The following is a 19,810-nucleotide window of genomic DNA, read 5'->3' as shown; positions in this document are numbered from 1 at the left end:
TAGAGTTTAATACAAAGATTAGCACATGCACTTAGGAAAATATGTCACATCAACCCAGAAAATGTTAACACACTTGCAAAGGTGAGCCATTACACCCTCCTCTCCTATGCCAAGAGAAGTAATATTTCACCCACATGGGTGATAGGAGAGTACTTACTTTCTGAGCTTTATCAAAAGGCTTTCCATTATTTTAATATCTTTAAGGCTGGATCTTTTGGTAGTAGTAAAGAACAATTTCATGGATCTCATTAGAATGTATATCACACATGATACTTTCAAAGCATGTCTGTCCTTTGGGGGATTAAACAGGAAAGGTAATTTAGTGAAGATCAAATGGACTTAAGAAAGCATTGTATTCTTTAGCTAGCATTTTACTGACATAGTTCAATAATTATCCCTCACTGTGGCTTTGAGGTAGTTGTCTTTCAAATAAAGGTAGGACAGTGATGGGAGGGAGAAGAGGAGGAAAACTGAGAGAAAGGGTCAGACGGAAGGAGACAGAGGGGAAAAGGGCAGGGGAAAGAGGCCAGAAGGGGTAGAGGAGAAAGGAGAGGGAGCAAAGAAGAGGTAAGGAGGAAGTCATATAAGATGATGAGATAATAACATCTGCTCAGTCTTCAGAAGATGTGCAAAAGTGTCACTTTTGTTTTATCAAAGGATTAAGACCCAGCTGTGGTGAGCCCACAACTACAAATAAAAGTTACACTCTAGGTTTCACTTTCTTTCCCAATATGTAAATTCCTCTACCTTTCCTTGAAATATGTGCCCCAAATTCATTTCATTCATTTCCTTTAGCTTAAGAAATATATCACCTTCATTTTCTAACTTCACTGAACTTGGAAGGCTAACAGAAGCAGTAAACCAGATAACAATGATAAAAGACAGCATGGAGTAATTATCAGTAGAGGCCCTTTGAATAAAATTTTTTTTTAATTTTAATGATTTATTTTTATTCGTTTGTCAGTGAGAGAGAGCACAAGAGGGGGGAGCGGCGTGCAGAGAAGGCAGAGGGAGAAGCAGGCTCCCTGCTGAGCAAAGAGCCTGATTCGAGACTGGATCCCGGGACCCCGGGGATCATGACCTGAACTGAAGGCAGAGGCTTAACCAACTGACCCACCCAGGCGTCCCATTGAATGAAAATTTTATACAATCTTAGAAAACAAAGAAAAATTGAAGTTAGAGGAAATTAGAAAATTGAAGTTCTTAAATGGCAATGCCATTTCCACACTGCAGAAATTAATGGCATATTTCCTGGAAGTTGGAACCAACCTCATAATCTAGACCTCTGTGATTACAATTATCTGGATAATTCAAGAAAGAAAGAAAGCTTTTGCTTAGAGTGATGTTTTATGTATAGCAAATACTCAAAAAACTTTTGTTTGATGAGTCAACTAATTTAGCTTCTGTTTTCGGGTAAAAAAAAATGCATGGGAAGGAACAACACAAAGTCAAAAATTAAGAAGAACCTCATGAGGGTCAGTTTGTAACTCAAGTTCAATGGCAGGCAAGTGATACTAAGCCACCAAAGTCCTCATGATCTTTTCTTTGAAAAGACAGTGCCAGTTAGCCAGAGCAAAGTCAGATCAACTTGAGAGTTCAGTGTCACCACTTTACCTTACCCTCACAGCCAGGAATCTATTGTTATAATTGTATCTTTAGGTAGAACACTGTTGTTCATTACATCTCAAAGGGCAAAACCACAGTCCTTCATGGAGAAGAATGAACCATCATAACTTAAGTTGACTTAGAAGCCACAAGGCACACTGCTTAGGACTTGAGCCCAGAAACAAGGGAGTCTTGATTCTTGGCCCACCCTCTTCTCCCACTGCTTGCCTAAGTGCAATTTGATTAACAGTCGAAGCTAATTTATCCTTCCCATTCCTAACTACCCATCATGCCATTCCCTTAACATATTTATTTTTATTATTTTTGTTGATGAGTCAATAGTGTTTTTTTAAAAAATATATAAAATAGCCCAACTAACCAAGAAAGCAGATGTGACCTATAATTTTATACCAAATAAGAGCCAATGTTAAATGTTGATGATTTCCTTTGAATATTTATGCATGCATATTTATTTTTGCATGGTTGAGATCATGCTAGATGTATATAATTTTGCAGCCCTCAGCAGTTTTTTGCATTCTTCAGCAATGTCTTCAGAGTTGTAATACTCTCTGCTGCTTTATTTTCTCGCCATCTTATAGGCTTTCTTTCTATAATGAAAGTACACACTCTTCCAAGGAAGAGATATTTTTCTTCTGTTTATTTGTCCTTATCTTGTTTTCTACACACACTATCAATTTACCTTCCCAGGCACTCGACACATACATTGTTTGGATTTATTAGAGTTATGGGAATCATTAGAGTAACTAAATCACTTTTAGCAACTCCTGTGCCTCTAGGAAGGAAGCTTTTCTCCAAGAATCTCTAGAACTCCAGAAGATATGTTCTTTGGGAAAAGGCCTAGGTATGAGGAAAATTTATTTTCCAGAATAGGTTGCATTCCATAAAATCTAAAAAAATAACTAAATAAAATGATGCTCATATAATCAAGTAGTTCTTGGCTTAAATAAAGCCATGAGGAAGGCAGGAAAACCATCCAGTGCCCCCTCTCTAGTGTCTATCTCCACCCCAAGGCACACCTAAAGTTCATTTTTCACATTGCACTCTAAGAGAGCTTTTGAATAAGCAAATCTCCATATTCACTACCAATACTCATCTCTGCATCACCCCTCCCCACTGTATATTCCAGTCATTCTTAAAGTCCCAGGAACACAACATGCATATTCTCCTTTCTAGGCCTTTGCACATGCTGTTCCCTCTGCCTAGAAGATCATCCCTCCCCATGTCCACCAACCAATACCCATCTTCACCTGGATAATCATTATTCATGCTTCAGGTCTCAGCTACGATATCCCCCTTTTAAGAAAGCCTTCTTAGTTCCTACTAGGCTAGATGATTACTTCTCACTGCTCCCTTAATACTTACATATATATTTTTAAATGCCTTTCTGCTTATTTATTTCCCCCTATCTCTCACTCCACCCCAAAGTCCTAGGCTTTCTGAATATGGAAACTGTAACTGTTCATCATTCTAACCTCAAGAGCTGGCTGACACAAAGTATGTGTTCACTGACTAGCTCTTCAATGAATGAATGACTCTTTCCTTCTTGACTGTTTCCATCTGTATGTCACGTCCTCGAGTATGCCCAGACTTCACCACACAACAGCCCCATGTAGTTACCTGAATTACCTATGCTTTTGATCCTTCCTCTTTCCCATTTTGATTTCTCAATCAAGGGATTGAGCTCTACTGTAATTTTGCCTCTGTGGCTTGTTACTCTGATCTGCTTTTCCATACAGAGGTGCTAATGGCTCAGGAATAACATGTGGCTGTAAGCAAGAGTGTATTTTGGAGAATTTCTTGCCCAAAGGAAAGGCTCTTGTGGAAGGCCTTTCGATCCCTTTCCTGAAGGGGGCAGTGTATTTAGGGCCTTTGTACATTCCACAAATGGTCCCGTATGAATGATGGCCAGCTTCCTTTATGGAGAACAGCATCAAAGATAAATGTCCTTTGATATGGAACACTTGCCTGTGGGTGGTTATATTGGTCTCTTTGTGAAAGTCTCACTTAAAATAGTAATATTGCTGTCAATTGAAATTTTGGGGATAGGGTTACTAAAACGAATCACAGAAAAACAAAAATTCATTGTTACATGCCTTACATGTAATGTAGATGTTAACTCTATTTCCACACTTTTAAAATTAATTTGTGTAAAGATTTGGCATCGGTAAAGGAGAAATTAAATGTATTTATCTAATTATGTGAAAAGTAAACCAATAGAAAGGTCAGGATACTCATGAAATAGAGATCTGAAGAGAAAATGAATTTTACTGTATCAGAAATTAATTCATCTGGCTACTGAGAGATGATTTACATCTAGGTAAAATTGGGCAAATTCTTGATCTTTCTCCATTTGATAAGAATTCTCTCTGGAAATTATTCAAAGAGAGAAAGAAAAACTACTGGGTCCAGATTTTAAAGAAGATAAAAAGTTTCTTGTTCCTATGGAAATGAACGTGGGTCATCAACATGTTTCTTCTTCCTTCTTATTGCTTTTTCCCTTAAGGTAGATTTCTCTAGCCTACTTTGCAGTGTCTAATGACTTTACCATGGATGAATCATTAAATACAGATCTAATGAAACCTTTAGAAATACTATACGCTAAGCCTTTTATTTTTGAAATGGAGTTGGTGTCCAAAGAACTCAAGCAGCATGCCCTCTCATCTTGTTGTAATAATAACAGAACTGGAAGTTGGAGCCAGATGCCTGGATTCTGTCCCCCGTGTTCTCTCATTACAGATACTTGCTGGGAAATGTAGAAAAATTTAGATGTCTAAGTGAATAAACAGTATCATTCAAATATTTAATTTATAACATATCAATAAGAATAATATCCAACACTTTCTAATCATTATTCTAAATGCTTTATATGCATTCGCACACTTGATCCTCATAATGCCTTAGGATTCTTATTTTAACCCGCAATAAGACTGACATCCAGACAGTTCCACACCTTGCCCATGTTGACACTGGGACTCCTAGTGAGACAGTTGGACTCTTGAGACTGTGTACATAACTGCTATCTTATACTTCCTTTCATTCAAATATATTCATAAATTATTTGAACAAGTGCAGTTGTGTTAAGAACATGCCTGTTGGAGTCAGAAAGAGGAATAAGTGATGGGCTATGCCACTTAGTAGCTGTATAACCTGACATTACTTCCTCTCCTGAGGTGCCTGTGTCCTCCTTGGTGACTTGAAACTACTCCAACATAGCACTTCCTCATAGAATGACTGGAGGAGTTATCCAGGGTGATGGAAAGAATGTTCTGAAATCTTGGAACCGAGTCTGCCACATGTGTTAAAAGGTGATATGCTAGAGTGCATTGTTAAACTTATTTTATATTCTGGTTGGCTTAAGTTTGCATTTTGTTTCAACAACATGAAGCTTATTTTTTTAACCTTCCTATTTGAAAAAAATAAAAATACACCACTGCACTCTCTTAGTTGAGTAATGTGACATAAGAAATTCACTGTATTCTGTATGAGGACATTTTAACGTTTTAAAGGCTTCATTTTTTAAAAAAGATTTTATTTATTTATTTGAGAGAGAGGGAGAGCGTAGGGGGAGAGGGAGAGGAAGATGTGGGGCTCCCGTTCCAGGACCCTGAGATCGTGACCAGAGCCAAAGGCAGACACTTAACCGACTGAGCCACCACGGCTCCCTAAAGCCTTCATTCTTAAAATAAGTTTCGATTCTTTTTTCTTTAACTAAATACCATGTAAGAACCTCCTTTCTCATTATTTGCTTGTTTCTACTAAACATGAAGCTCTGATGAAATTCAAGATAGTGGTGATTTCATTTAATCGTAGTTTATCCTACAATATTTGATATTGAGAATAAAACAAAGGGATATAAGTGAGGAAATAAAGAGGGGGGAAAGTCTTATTTAAACAAACAAACAACAACAACAACAAACTTTACCATTCCTTTAGAAATGTCACTGTCTACTATACATAGGAAGATTGTCTTTTCAGCAATAAAAGACGACTGACAATCTAAAAGTTTCCAATATCCTTGCAGGGTCTCCCTCAACAATGAAATCTGAAATACAATTGTCTTGGACAGAAGCTCTGCAGCTAAATTATCTTGCAATCTCAGAAAGTATCTTAATGGCAACCTAGCACATATATTGAGCAGATATAACACTTACTCCCCTATAATTTCAAAGCATCATTGAATATTTCTTTTCTCTGCACCGTGGTTTATGACATTAATGTCTCTTTCCTCTCCTAGCTCTTGAAGAATTTATTCTTTGATCTTGTCTCTGAGAGTTTTAATTTCCTTTTCTACTGTAAAGCTTCAGATCAGGTGGTAATTTTTAAGAGCTGCAAAATAGTAACTGTAAAAGAGATAAGACCTAAAGAACCCAAGATTTTTATTTTTTTCTGGCATCACTGCTCCTAAAGAGAAAGTATGATGCTGTGCCTCATGACCTGTAAATGCAGCAATTCACCTTGGAACCATTCACCTACCACAGACGGCCTCAGCTGACATTTTTTTTTCATGCTGCATCAAGAACTTGAAATGCTGCAGGGACTTCCTAATGGAGCTCTTTCCTTTCAAGTCACCCTGACTCCCTAAATCATCTGCCACGGTGCAGTGAGCGAGCACTCCAAATAGGAAAGCATGCCATTCATTCCCTGCTTAAAACTCACAGTGGTTTCTTACTGCAGAACAATTAAACTCCAGCTCCTTAATAAGGCTTTGCTGGTTCTTACTGAAAAGACCCTGCCTTCCTCTCTAGCCTCAGACTTCCTCGTTTCCTTCAGTTCCTTGAACCCTAGGGCTGTCCTTTGCCCCCAGGCCACAGTGCCTAGGAGCCCTTTTCCAAGTACTCACTGAGTCCCCCTCTCAGCTGACTAGCTTTCTCCACATGTTTGGTGTACAGTGAAAATGGAAGAGGAAACATATTAGGGAGAAATGTTACACTAGAGTAAGGAGATGGGGGGGGGGGAAACCAGTAGTGTGTGTGTGTGTGTGTGTGTGTGTGTGTGTGTGTGTGTGTTTCTGTACCGGCCTCTAATTTCTATATATACCTTTCTTCATCTGAGGTCTTATTGTCCTCAAACACTTTGAGGTGTCTCTTACTTTTCCTCTTCTTAGCAAAATGGTCTCTGAAAAAATAATGTAAGATTAGTTATATATACCTCAGGGTGAACTGACTTAAATGTTACGGAATGTTCATTATATAGCTGGCTGTGTTCTAGGCACAGGGAAATTACCAATAAGCAGGTAAGAAAGGTGCCAACTCTCAACAAGCACACATTCTAGTGAAGGAGCAATTAATTGATTAAATAAGATCACTTCAGATAGAAATCCTTTGTAGGAAGAAGACAACATAGCATTATGTGATAAAGTGATGGCTGGGAAGGAGGTGCTTAGTTTAGATCATGTGGTTCAAATGGTCTTGAAGATAAAACCCCCAGGTGGAAGCAGCCACGACCATAGAAGAGTGGAGGAAGGCATTCCAGGCAGAGGGTGTGGCAGTTGCAAAGGCTACCTGGTGAAAATTAACTTGGTATGTTCAAGCAGTAGGAAGAAAGGTGGGAAAGCTGGAACAGGTTCATGGGGAGAAGAGTGCTGGGAGACAAGGTCTGAGGCTCAGCCATCAGTGGGACATGCAGGGCCTTGCAGACCTGGCAAGGAGTTTTTCTTTTATTCCTAATGTAAGTGGAAGCCAGTAGGCTTTAAGTGTATAAATGGTGTAATCTCATTTAGAGTTGTGCAAGCGAGCTCTGGCTTTAAGGTGGAGAAATAGACTGAAGAAGAGCAGAAGTGGGCACAAGGATATGAGTTAGGAACTTCAATTAATCCCCTGTTAATGATGCCTGTTCAATTCAGCGAAACACTGAAACAGGAGAGTATTGGAAGTGATGTGTTACCATCTTGTCATATTTTTAAGGTTTTTCTTCATGGTGACATAAATGGGATTTCTGCACTTAAAGGGACTTTGGAATTTATTGAAAAAGGAGGAAGTTGAATCAACATAAATGGTAGGCAATTGGTTTAGTGGAGAGTAAAATATTGGGAAAAAAGGGATCTACACATGAAATAAGTTTTAATCATAAAGAGCATTTAATGGAGACTAGGACCTAAAGTGGCTTCCCTGAAATCACCCCCATAGGATTCTAGAAAGTTCTGGATTTGGAATTAGAAGATTTGCGTTGGAAGCCTGGGTTCATCACTTTGACTAGTAGGTTTCTCTTCTCTGAGCCTCTACTTTTGCTCATCTATTAAACAAAAATATCCTACCTGGCAATTGGTAAGATTGTGTTATGCCATAAAAATAATCAACTCATGGCTCTATTATACTGATATCATTTCTGACATTCAGCTCTCTTCAGAGTACCTTTATAGGTGGTATTTTCATAGAATAATAGAGCTGAAAAATAACTTCAATATTATGTAAACATTTACTCATATATTCATATCTGTTCATTTCAGAGATGATAAAATGGAAACCTACAAGGGGAAATGAACCAGCCAAGTGTTTCTTATCCACTTAGTGTGAGACGCATGGTGCAACCCAGGTCACGTGACTTCCTGACTCCTGACAGGTCCAGGGAAGTTCTACCCAGAGGATAATTAAAATACATGTTCCATTCATTCTTTGTTTCTCCTACATAGAAGCAGCCATGAGTTGGTAAAGTTGGGAATCTCTTCTACCACCCTTTACAAAATAGTAGAATTTTACCTTACAAATATTTCTCAGAACTATTCTGAGTAGGATGATTGGGCCAATGGCTTGTGCAAAATGTGGACCTTTCAGCAGAGCTTCCTGTTCAAGGACATCTAAAGACCTTGTTTATTTTGTTCTGGTGCATGGAGTAGACCAGATTAAGAGAGAGAAATTCATTCTATTCAATATAATGGGATGAAAGCATATCTCTTATGAAGTAATTTTTGTAAGATATGGAAATTAGACAACTTCAAAAGGAGGGTGAGCAGTTAGCCAAACTCAATAAAGATCAGTTATTTAAAAATCTATATATTGCCTTTTGTGGAGTTTTGACTTTTGTCCAGGCACATTATCAGCGCCCTCTTTGATCCACTATAATCTCCAAATGAGGCCTGAGGGATGCATAAATCTTTGTTCCGCTGCTAAAGATCCCTGGGAAATCTTTTTGATGACAGGAATGAGTAAAGACAGATGGAACTGCACATTGTTAAGTGAATAAATAGAGCTTTTAAAATACTTTCTCTTTCAAATAATCAAAAGCACAAGTCAACATCACAGATGGGATTTCAAAGAAGTAGAAACAAGGGTGGAGCTAAAAATTATACCAAGCTTAAAACAAAAATAAACAAGCCTAACTGAGGAGCAAGAATAGAGATTATTTGAAGAATGGAAACCATATTCCAGTCTGTCAGTGCTTGGACAGGATTCCCACTCCTTCTCTGAAGCTTTCCTACCTTTTTACTTGCAGTTCATCAGAGAAGCCCACAGGTTTCAAAAGAGAGCATTGGGAACCTCCAGCTGAAATTTCAATTTTATATATATATATGGAAAAGAAGATGGAAATTTTACAAAGATGCCTTGGAAGTGGGAGATTTACCAAAGGGGAAAAAAACTCAACTTAAATTCTTTTTTTTAAAAAGATTTTATTTATTTATTTGACAGAGAGAGAGACAGCCAGCGAGAGAGGGAACACAAGCAGGGGGAGTGGGAGAGGAAGAAGCAGGCTCATAGCAGAGGAGCCTGATGTGGGGCTCGATCCCACAACGCCGGGATCATGCCCTGAGCTGAAGGCAGACGCTTAACAGCTGTGCCACCCAGGTGCCCCTCAACTTAAATTCTTATTTAGAAATATAATGTTCATTTGGAGTTGATCAGGTTGTATTAAATAGAAAAATTGCTTTTATTGAACATGCAGGGGGAAAATGGGTATGTGAAGTGACTACAAAATTTCTTCCTCACAATTCTTAATGATACTACTAACAACACTTGTACTTTCTATAAATGTCTCAAGCGTTTTGTGTTTGCAACACACTCTCAAGTGTTATAATTACTTTGGTGTATGTTAAAAATACACATGGGAACAAGTACCTCAGATATGGGTTTCTGGACTGAACGAGTTCACCATAACTGTTACACGTGTCTCCTTGAGTTCTGTGAAAATCACCACAGTTATCAGACTGCTGGGTTTGTTGCCCTTCCACACTACCCTTCCAGAAAGGACTGTTTCCTGCTCTGACTCTACACTTTTCTATCCTCATGAGAAAAAAGTCTTGCTTGCTGTAGCAAATGCAAATTCTCGTTATAGCATAAATTTACCTTTGTGCCTGCGTTTTGCGCAGTACCGGCAGCACGTTTTCAATGCTATGCTCCATCTTGCAACCTGCTGTTGGCCTCAGTATCATATCTGAAGAGCATTGCCATGGGAGTAAATGACAATTGTGGCAAAAAAGAAAATACCCAAATTGTTGAAAATTTGGTGATGGCTATCAGGGATTTCTTTCTGAGTCTTAAGGCCCCACTGGTTGAGAGTTACTGCTCTCAATTAAGCAACTCATCGTCTACCTCGTGTGTACCATAAAGAGAAGTGATTGCTTCTCTTATAAATATCCAACTCGTATGGCCTTGGCTGCTCTATGTCATGCGAAATTCTGAAATCAAAATGACTTTTGACCACTCCACCTGAAATCTCATCAGTTTCGTTTAGGGGATTTGTCCACTGTGTTCTGTGAGGAAAAGGTCAACCTATGACTGAGGCAGGTGTTTGGAGGGAATTTTGTAATGAGTGAACAGGTGCTCACATCATATTTAGAAAACCTTTCAACATTATTACATTAATTGTTTAAAAAAAAAAAAACTAGTATCTTCTATTTGTTCTGCAATATACAGTTGTACCTCCAGAGTATGGATGTCTGTGATGTTTGTGGGTGTGTGTGCATGTGTTGGTGTAGTGTGTGTGTTAACCCTGAAAACTTTAGTGTATATATATTAAATGAATTATTATTTTAATTTTTAAAACTTTGTTAACTCATCCCATGCTTCACTTTTGGCTGAGACCAAATCATCAAACCTGATCCCGCATATAGGAGTTATAATAGATTGTTACAGAGGGAAACGGTGGGAATGGGGATATGGATGGGATAGATCAAAATAATATTTATGTACATTTTCCTATGCATGTGGTGAATCTTGCACAGCTTCATAATCCTCTTTGCATCTTTCTAATCCTGATCATCGTGCATGGGGTCCCCTGACACCCTAAAGGTTGAATATAAAATCCTTACATGCCATTCCACCCACATCAGTTCTGCGATTGCAAGAGCCTACATCTGCCTTCATTGTGTTCCTTCATTTACAGTAAGAATCTGTTGTTTGAAATGTGCATCCCTCCAGTAACTTTAGTCTCCCCTTTTTCTGTTTTCAAGGACGGGAGGAACAGTTTTATTGGACACCAACTGGGCGGGGTAGTGGAAGTGCCAAACACCAAGGACCAGCGGGTCAAGTCAGCCAGAGCCATTCAAATCACCTACTACCTCCAGACCTATGGCTCTGCCACCCAAGACCTCATAGGGGAGAAGTGGGAGAATGAGTTCTGTAAGCTCATGAGGAAGCTCCAGGAGGAGCACCAGGACCTGCAGCTCTACTCTTTAGCATCCTTTAGCCTCTGGAGAGACTTTCATAAGACCAGCATCCTGGCCAGGAGCAAGGTGCTGGTGAGCCTTGTGCTGATCCTGACCACAGCCACCCTCTCCAGTTCCATGAAGGACTGTTTGCGCAGCAAGCCCTTCCTGGGCCTCCTGGGGGTGCTCACAGTGTGCATGTCCATCGTCACGGCAGCAGGGATCTTCTTCATCACAGATGGAAAGTACAACTCCACCCTGCTGGGAATCCCATTCTTCGCCATGGGTAACTATACATCCTTGTGGTAATCGGATTCTTACCAATTTGGGGCAAGGTAGTACATTTCTTGAATTCTCAGGCAGAAATCTGTTTTAGCTTTTCACTGATGTGTCTGTGTGATTACGTAGGATTTTACTTGGGGTGATGTCCGTTTCACCTTATTGGGCCTTTTGGAAATTTTAGGCTGACCAAGTCATCTTCCCATTTATGTTGGGGAATTTAATGCTGTCAGATATTTTAAGTTACACAATATTAGAATTCTGTACTCTGCTTCTTCAAATATTATAGGTCAGGGATTATGGAGATCCAAAACTTACTTTGAACAAATTTTGTGTTTCATTTTCATGGACATCTTCAAGTTGATGATGGTGAAGAGTGAATAGCATAGGATGAAAATCCAAAGAACTACTAGTATATTCTAATCTCAAAAAACTTCATTAATCTTGGTTTATTAATTCATTTCAAAGTTTTTATAGAGAATATACTCCATTTCCCCACCTCCATATAAACTAAACCTTCCTGCTACCACTTAAAGATGTATCCCCTAATTTCTTTCATCTCTGGTGAAAATAATTAATGAGCATCTTCAATCCCTTCTTGTAAGTTTTCTCCCAGGCATACATAAATGTCTAGAAAATGCTCTACGTGTGTGTGTGTGTGTTCTTGCAAAAGACAAGATCAAGTCTGGGAAGAAATGTGAGTGATGGCTCAGCAATAAGACTGATGGAATGTATCAGAAAAGCCATGATAATGGTGATATCTGTGGTTCTACAAAAGAGTTCTGTCAGATGTGATATAATTCCCTCCATGCAGTGATTTGGAGGATGAGCTGTAATAATGGCCTGTAGGTGGTGAACTGACATGAGCGGGAGAGTCTTCAGCTGTAAAGTAATTGCTTTTCACTCCCCATGCTAAAATCAGCTATAAATTACAGTTTTATTATTAAATAAGAAAGACGGAGGTATGTGGTCAGAAAGTCTTCTAGGTGGTCCAGGCCCTTTTTGTTTTCACGTTAACAAACATCTTTGAGAACACAGCAAAATGGATTTATAGTGTAGGTTGCTGGAGTCCAACTTCTTGATCTGGAAACCCAAGTCCATTGTCTTCCTGGATTTTGCATATCACCTTCAAATGCATGGTCATCTTGCTAACAACAAGTGTTTTTCTTTTTCCCAAAGAACTATATTAAAATTTGTTTGCACCAGTGATGAGAATGGGTCTGGATTTGAACCATTTATACTTGTTATGTTTTTTTGATCTTAGTCTCTTGACTTGAAATAACAACATAAAATTCCTAGAATCATTCACTGTGATTCACAAATAAAACTGGCTCGTTCAAAATGACAAATTAGATACCTTAGAGCCTACTAGGGCTTTTTTGAAAACTGTGGCAATCTAATTGGGGGAAAGATTCATCAGGAAAATTCTATAATATATAGAATTACATATTCCATACAAATAAGGAGAAAAATCGTCTCTAGTGATGCTGAATTATAACATAGACTCTACAAAATCAAAGTGCTGTTTTTATTCCTTAAGGAAATAATAACACTGAAAGCCATAACACCGAAGAAAATGCCCAGTCCCTGAAACACACACATTTCTCACTTTTCTTCTGTCTCAGTGATTTTTAAGATCATAAATCAACCTTGGACAGTGTAGGTGCAGACTCTAAGACGCCTGGTGAATGGTTGCTCTTCAGTATTCTTGGAATTCAGTCCTTAAAATATTCTGAAATGAACTTTCCTGGTATGTTCTGAAAACATAACAACAATAAACCTATCAATATATACTTATATAAGATATACGGTCCATCAAGGGGGAGTTTGTTGTGTTTTGTTTTGTTTGTAAAACGATCTGTAATAACAAAGACACCAAGATCAAGAACTAGTGAAACGAAAGGATTATCCCACAGGGCTAGGAAATCTGGGTTTTCATCCCAGCTTTTCCACCAACTGTATATGTTTTATTGGGCAGTTATATATAGTCCCTTGGTCCCAGTTTTTTATATACTAAATGAAGGATATGGACTTTTTAATCTGAAATTTTGAAGATCCTACAATATTATTTATTTCATTTTCAATTGAAGTTAGAATTTGCTCATTTCTTTATAAAGTCATTTAAGGTATGTGTTATCCTCCAACCTCTAATCTCCATTCTCCTTTGTTGACTTTTAGTGTGTGTGCGTGTGTGTGTGAGAGAGGGAGACAGAGAGAGAAGAGGGGCTTTAGAATAGAAAAATCACAACCTTGCGTGCAGAGCACAACTCTATGAAGGTGATGCGGTGGAACATGATACTGAGCATTAATAAGCTGGGTTTGGCAGGTGTACATCTTCTAGTGGTACACGTGGCATTGGTTAAAAGTAGTCCTTTGATTACAGTTTACATGGCGTCAAATCTGCATAATCTGAAGTTAGTTGGGTATAAGGGAAAGAAGCCCACCTCTTCTGGTGAACTTTTATTTCTATTCCTATCTTCCCACAAGGATTTATTTGAAGCTGTGCTCCAAGATTCAAACCAATTATCTTCATCATAACCTATCCCCAAAGCTAGGTATATTGCTTACGGTATTCTGTTCTTCCGCCATCTTTTTTCTGACCACCTATCTCCCTTCTAGACTGCATCTGCTTGCTCTTTTTTCTGACCACTCATCTACTTAATACCGCTGGTGCCATTTAAGAGGCACATACACTGTATCTTGATACCCTGCATTTTTAAAACCTGTACTAATTTTTATATTTTGTCCTGGTGACCCTATAAGTAAATGTGTGTCTTTCAAATTGTATGTTCCAGATTTAGGTTTGGAAAAGGAGATGATTATAGGTGTATGTGTTATCTCTGGGAAAGATCTGAAAGGGAAATCTAGACTTCTAGTATATTTTTTAAAACAACAAAAATGATCCCATTTAGCTCCAGCTTAACATCTTTTCACTATACAAACATAAACCAGTAACAGTGCCACTAATTTAATTTATAACTCATTGTCAGCCTTTTTTTTTTTTCCACTACATTTGCTTTGTGTGAATGTGTTTCTTCTTTCTGGAAGGAGAAATATGGGCTAATATTACATATAGGCACCAACTTGGCTCCTACCGTATCTTGCTGATCTTCTGTGGATAGTGGCCAAAGACATTGATAGCCTTGGCTCACTATTATTTTACAGTCTATCTTGAGTTTGTTTTACATGCCAGGAGTCTTACTTTAGATATTGGTGATTTTGACAAGAACTGCTTTGGGGCAGTGCTGAGAATAATATAAAGAAGTTCAATAGAGCTTAGAAAATAAGTAGTGAAGATAGTGAGTAAAGATAACAGACACATGCCCATGTCTTGTTTTGTTCAGGTGAACCCAGTATTTCCAGATATGAGACTTTCATTCATCAGCTAAAACTGAGCTCCATATTCATTTATTTGTTAATTCATCCAAATATTTATTGAACATCTATAAGTTCCAGGTATTTTGGATTCAAGAGTAAAAGGTGTCAAACAGAACTGATCAAGTGGTTGCCTGCATGGATCTTAGATTGTAGGCCTGCAAAGGGGAGGCATCCAACAACAAACAAATAAGATCAGTGATACAAAGTACAGAAATAAAGCAGGATAAGGGATAAAGAGCCTAAGGGGTAAGAGAAAAGACCTTCTGGGAAGAAAACAAAAGGAAATTGAAGTAGAATGCTAAGTGAAGCGAAGAAGTAGCCACGTGGCGACCAGGGACAGCAGTATCTCTGACAAAGAGAATGTGCAAAGGCTTTTAGAAGGACCTCTCTTGGTGCAGTTGAGGAAACACAATAAAAGGAATGTGGCTGGAGCACAGTGGGCAACTGTGTGAGTATTAGGAGATGGAGGTAGGGAGATGGTAGAGAGCCAGGTCATGTAGGGCACTGAGAACTTAGTACTTTTTTTTAAAAGATGTTATTTATTTATTTGGGGGGGTACAGAAGGAGAGGGAGAGAATTTCAAGCAGACTTCACACTGAGCACAGAGCCCAAACGGTCTCGATCCCATGACCCTGAGATCATGGCCTAAGCCGAAGTCAGGAGTCCAGTGCTCAACGAACTGAGCCACCCAGATGCCTAGAGAACTTAATACTTTAGATGAAAAGCTATCTGAAGCATTTGTGACAGGAGAGTGTGATCTGCCTTATGTTTTATGTGGTTTTTTTTTTTTTAAGATTTTATTCATTTATGTGACAGAGAGAGAGCGAGAGGAAACACAAGCAGGGGGAACGGGAGAGGGAGAAGTAGGTTCCCCGCTGAGCAGGTATCCTGATGGGGGGCTTGATCCCAGGTCCTGGGATCATGACCTGAGCTGAAGACAGACACTTAACCAACTGAGCCACCCAGGTGCCCCTGCCTTACTTTTTAAAGGCATCTTTGGCTATAGCATGGAAACTAGTCTGCAGTGAAGCAAGAATAGGTACAGGGAGACTATGTAAGAGGTTACTGCAAAAATTCATGGGCTATAATGGTGGTGACTTGAAATACCATGGTATTTCAGTGGTAAAAAGGGATTGCACTCAGGATATATATTTGAAAATAAAATTAACAGGATTTGATGCAGGATGGATATGGTATATAAGATAAAGAGGAGTCAAGGATGACCCTAAGCTTTAAGGACTAAAAAAACTAATAGAAAGCAGTTGCCATTTATTGTCGTAGGGAGGTCATGATAGGAATATGTTGGAGAGGAAAATATCAAGAGTTAACTTTTCTATCTGGTAGGTTAGATACACCTATTAAGCATCCAAGTGGGAAAATGTAGGGTTAGCTATATAAAACAGTACGTAGATCAGGCTCAGAAGTAAAATCTGTAAGTTGGAGCTTGAAATGTAAATTTTGGATTTATCATGGCATAGCTGTTAATGAAAGCCATGGGATCTGATAAGATCAACTAGAAAGATAAATACAGATAAAAAATAGAAGTCAGAGATCTGAGCCCTAGAGCATTCCAATGCTTAGAGATTGGGAAGATGAAGATTCAGAAAATGACATTAAGAAGGATAAAGCGGTGAGAGAGTAGGGGAATCAAAAGAGAATAGTGTCTCAGCAGCCAAGTTAAGAAGGCGTTTCCTGGACAGCTAGAGATCAGCGGTTCCCAAAGCTGCTAAACAGTGTGTCCAATGAGAACTGAGAATTGGTTGTTTGATTTAGCAATTTGAAGGTCATTGGTGACTTTGACAAGAGTTGCTGAGGGTAATTTAAAGAGGTTCGATAGAGATTGGAGGATAAGAAGCGAAGACAGTGAGTAATGATAATTTTTCCGAGGAGTTTTGCATTACAGAGAAATAATGATTGTATGCTAATTAGGATGCACAGAAAGCTTCATAGTAAAGCAGAGACAGGAAGAAATTGCAGAAACAATATCATTGAGTAGGAGAGATGGGACTGGATTCAGAGCACAGCTAGAGTCATTAACTTTACATAAGAGCATAGACAGCTCATCTACAGTTAAGAGAAGAGAAGGCAAAATATATGGACAGATCCAGATAGACTGGTACATGTGGGGGTGGGAGCATGTGGAAATTCCCTTCTGTGACTTCAACTTTGTAAAATATGAAGCAAGTCATCAGCTGAGAATAAATTTGGGGAAGGAGGTGTTGATTTGAAGAAATTGAAGAGAGTTTAAAAGAGTCACTTTGGAAACTGGAGAACAAATTGAAGAAGAAAAGTTAGGTGAGCAGCTAAGAAGCACAAGGACCTACTTGAAGTTTATGTTCATGAATTTAAAAAAGAAATCAATTCAGCCTGGTTGCTGAGTCAGTGCCCCCCCCCCCCAGCCAGAGATAGCTGCTTGGGGGAAGAATTGAGTAAGCATTGATATGAATTTAATTGCGGGGGGAAAAAAAGGTTTATAGTGTGTGCAAAAGAGACTATAATGACAGATCATGAAAATTTTACTTGTTAGGTTCAGCTAAACCATGTTGCAATAACAAATAATGTCTTAAATCTAGTTGGGTTAACACAACAAAGATTGATTTCTTGCTTACACTACAGTTTAGTGTGGGTCCGGAAGCTTTCTTTGGGAACTCTCTTCGAACAGAGATTCAAGGACCTAGGATGCCTCTGTGGTGGAACATCTTGTCTTCTCACAGTTTGTGGTCCCAGCTGTGTACACAGAAAAGTGAAGAGTTAGAGAAAACACACCTACTTATAACTATCTTGTACTCAAAGTTATACAATTATTTCTCATAATATTCTCTTAACCAGAACTACAATAAGGCCATAAGCTAGCTCAAAGAAAATGTAGGAGAGTAAATGGATTGTTTAATGGGTATCAACTGTCTCTCCCACATAAACTAAGTCAAACAGTAAAGGTGATGAGGATTTCTTCCCATTGTCATCATAGTGAAAAACTGATAGGGTCAAATATTATGATTTTTTGTGAAATCAGAAAATGAAGTCTATTCTAGTTATCTATTGCTGTATAACAAATACCACAAGACAGTAGCGTAAAACAACTTTTTATTATTTTATTATTATTTGTTATTTATTTAACATTATTTTATTACGTTCTTGGATTCTGTGGTTTAGTACCTTGGAAAGGGCACAGTGAGGTCAGTTTTTCCCATCTCCACAATGTCTAGAGCCTCAGGCAAGGGTAACTTGAATGTCCAAAGGCTGGAACTGCTGGGGGTAAAACAACCACTTCTAAGATGCTTTCTTTGCTCACATGGCTGGTACAAAGTCTGGGATTCTGAAGGAGAATCTCAGCTGGGAATTTTGAACATAGCATCTAAATGTGTCCTGTCCAGTATGGTGTTCTCAATGCAGTCAGGTTTCTTATGTGAAGACTCAGGACTCCAAGAAAAAGTGTTGCAAGAGACCAAAGCAAAAACTGTAGGGCTGGCCTAGACACAGAAATCGCATAGCCTCAGTATAGCCTCAGCCATATTCTACTGACTGTGTGCCATCCGCAAAGGCTAGCCCAGATTTAAGAGCAGGGTAATGGGACTCCACCTCTCGAGAGAGTGGCAGAGAGTTGAGAGAGAGGCAGAGTCACATTGCGGAAGAACATGTGGAATGGGAGCTACGGTTCTGGCCATCTTTGGAAAATGCAATCTGCCACACAGTCGTAATGTGAGTTTGCTGGAAAGGGAAGAGATAGATTCTAGAGATGTTTGATGTAAAGGTTTTGAGAAGAGATTATGATTGATGAAAATGACTATTATTTGATCATTTTGAGCTGGGAGACAAGTATAGAACTGAAGACATTATGAGTTCAAAGGACCAAGAGGCCTGAGTATAGAATGGATTTTCCTTATGGAATTTGAAGTCATGAAAAATTATGACAAGAGTTGTGATGGCCACTGACACACGGAGAGTTCCATGTTAAAACTTTGAAAACGAAAGGAATTGATCCTGAGGTCTGTAAATGAATACCAAAAAAAAAAAAAAAAGGAAAAATTTGCATAGCACATGGTCTACATTCAAAGGAGTAGGTGTTTTTAAGGAAGACAAACATCTTTAGATAACACCTATAAAACTTTCAGGTCCAGTAGCACAGGAGGAGTGGGAGAACAAAGGTGCCTCCACTGGAGAGGGCCAGGAATGCAGTGTAATCAGCGTATGGCCAGCTTTTATTAGAGCAAGAAGCTGAAGATTATATTTGGGGAAGAGACTCTAGAGGCAGGGAATCTTGGTAATGACAGACTGAGTTCCAAAGGGCAGGGGAGGATGGGAGGGATGAGAAAATGGTCAGGTCAGGAGATGTACATAACTGTATAGGAATGAGAGTCCCCAGCAAAGCCCTGGGAATCATGGACCTTTGTGATTGCTCTGTGAGGGGACGTATATGACTTGACAGCAATACCAATGGTCCCACCTGGCAGAGTCATTCTGTTACCTTGTAAGTCAGATCATATCACTTACCTGCTCAAAATCCTTTAATAGTTTCCCATCTAAGCCAAACTTAACAGACACAAACATTCAGTGATCTCCAATGACCCAACAAAGCTGGCATCTGCTACCCCTCTGACCTCAGGTTCAACCTGTCTCTCTCTACACCTGGAAAGCTCTTCCTCAATACTGCAGACTTGTTCCCTTACCTCCTGCAGGTTTTTATGCAAATGTCACCTTCTTCATGGGGACTCTCCTGCCACTCTGTCCCAAACCACAAGCACCTCACCAGTGCTTCCAGTACCCCTCTCTATTTTAGTTTTCTCCTTAGAACTCATGAATATCTAATATACAATATAATATACCTTTGGACTTGTTCATTATCTGTCTTCTGGTAATGGAACGTAAGCCCCAAAAGAATGTAAATTTTCATTGTTCCATTTGATGCTTTTTTCCAGCACTTAAAACACTACTTGGCCTAGGGTAGGCATT

At 38.9% G+C, this 19,810-nt stretch overlaps 1 protein-coding gene across 3 annotated transcripts in view; it reads left to right on the top strand.

Moving 5' to 3' along the window:
- The window catches only part of PTCHD4 (patched domain containing 4), a 167,087-nt gene that overhangs the window by 33,068 nt on the left and 114,209 nt on the right, over positions 1-19,810 (top strand). For all 3 annotated transcript variants that reach the window (XM_034648180.1, XM_002919015.2, XM_034648179.1), the window contains one exon: positions 11,009-11,489. In XM_034648180.1, coding sequence (XP_034504071.1) covers positions 11,009-11,489 — 481 coding nt within the window. The remainder of the gene's footprint in view (positions 1-11,008; positions 11,490-19,810) is intronic.

The sequence above is a fragment of the Ailuropoda melanoleuca genome, chromosome 19, assembly GCF_002007445.2.
Source record: "Ailuropoda melanoleuca isolate Jingjing chromosome 19, ASM200744v2, whole genome shotgun sequence".
In the NCBI taxonomy this organism is placed as follows: Eukaryota; Metazoa; Chordata; class Mammalia; order Carnivora; family Ursidae; genus Ailuropoda; species Ailuropoda melanoleuca.
This window is presented reverse-complemented; position numbering and strand designations above follow the sequence as displayed.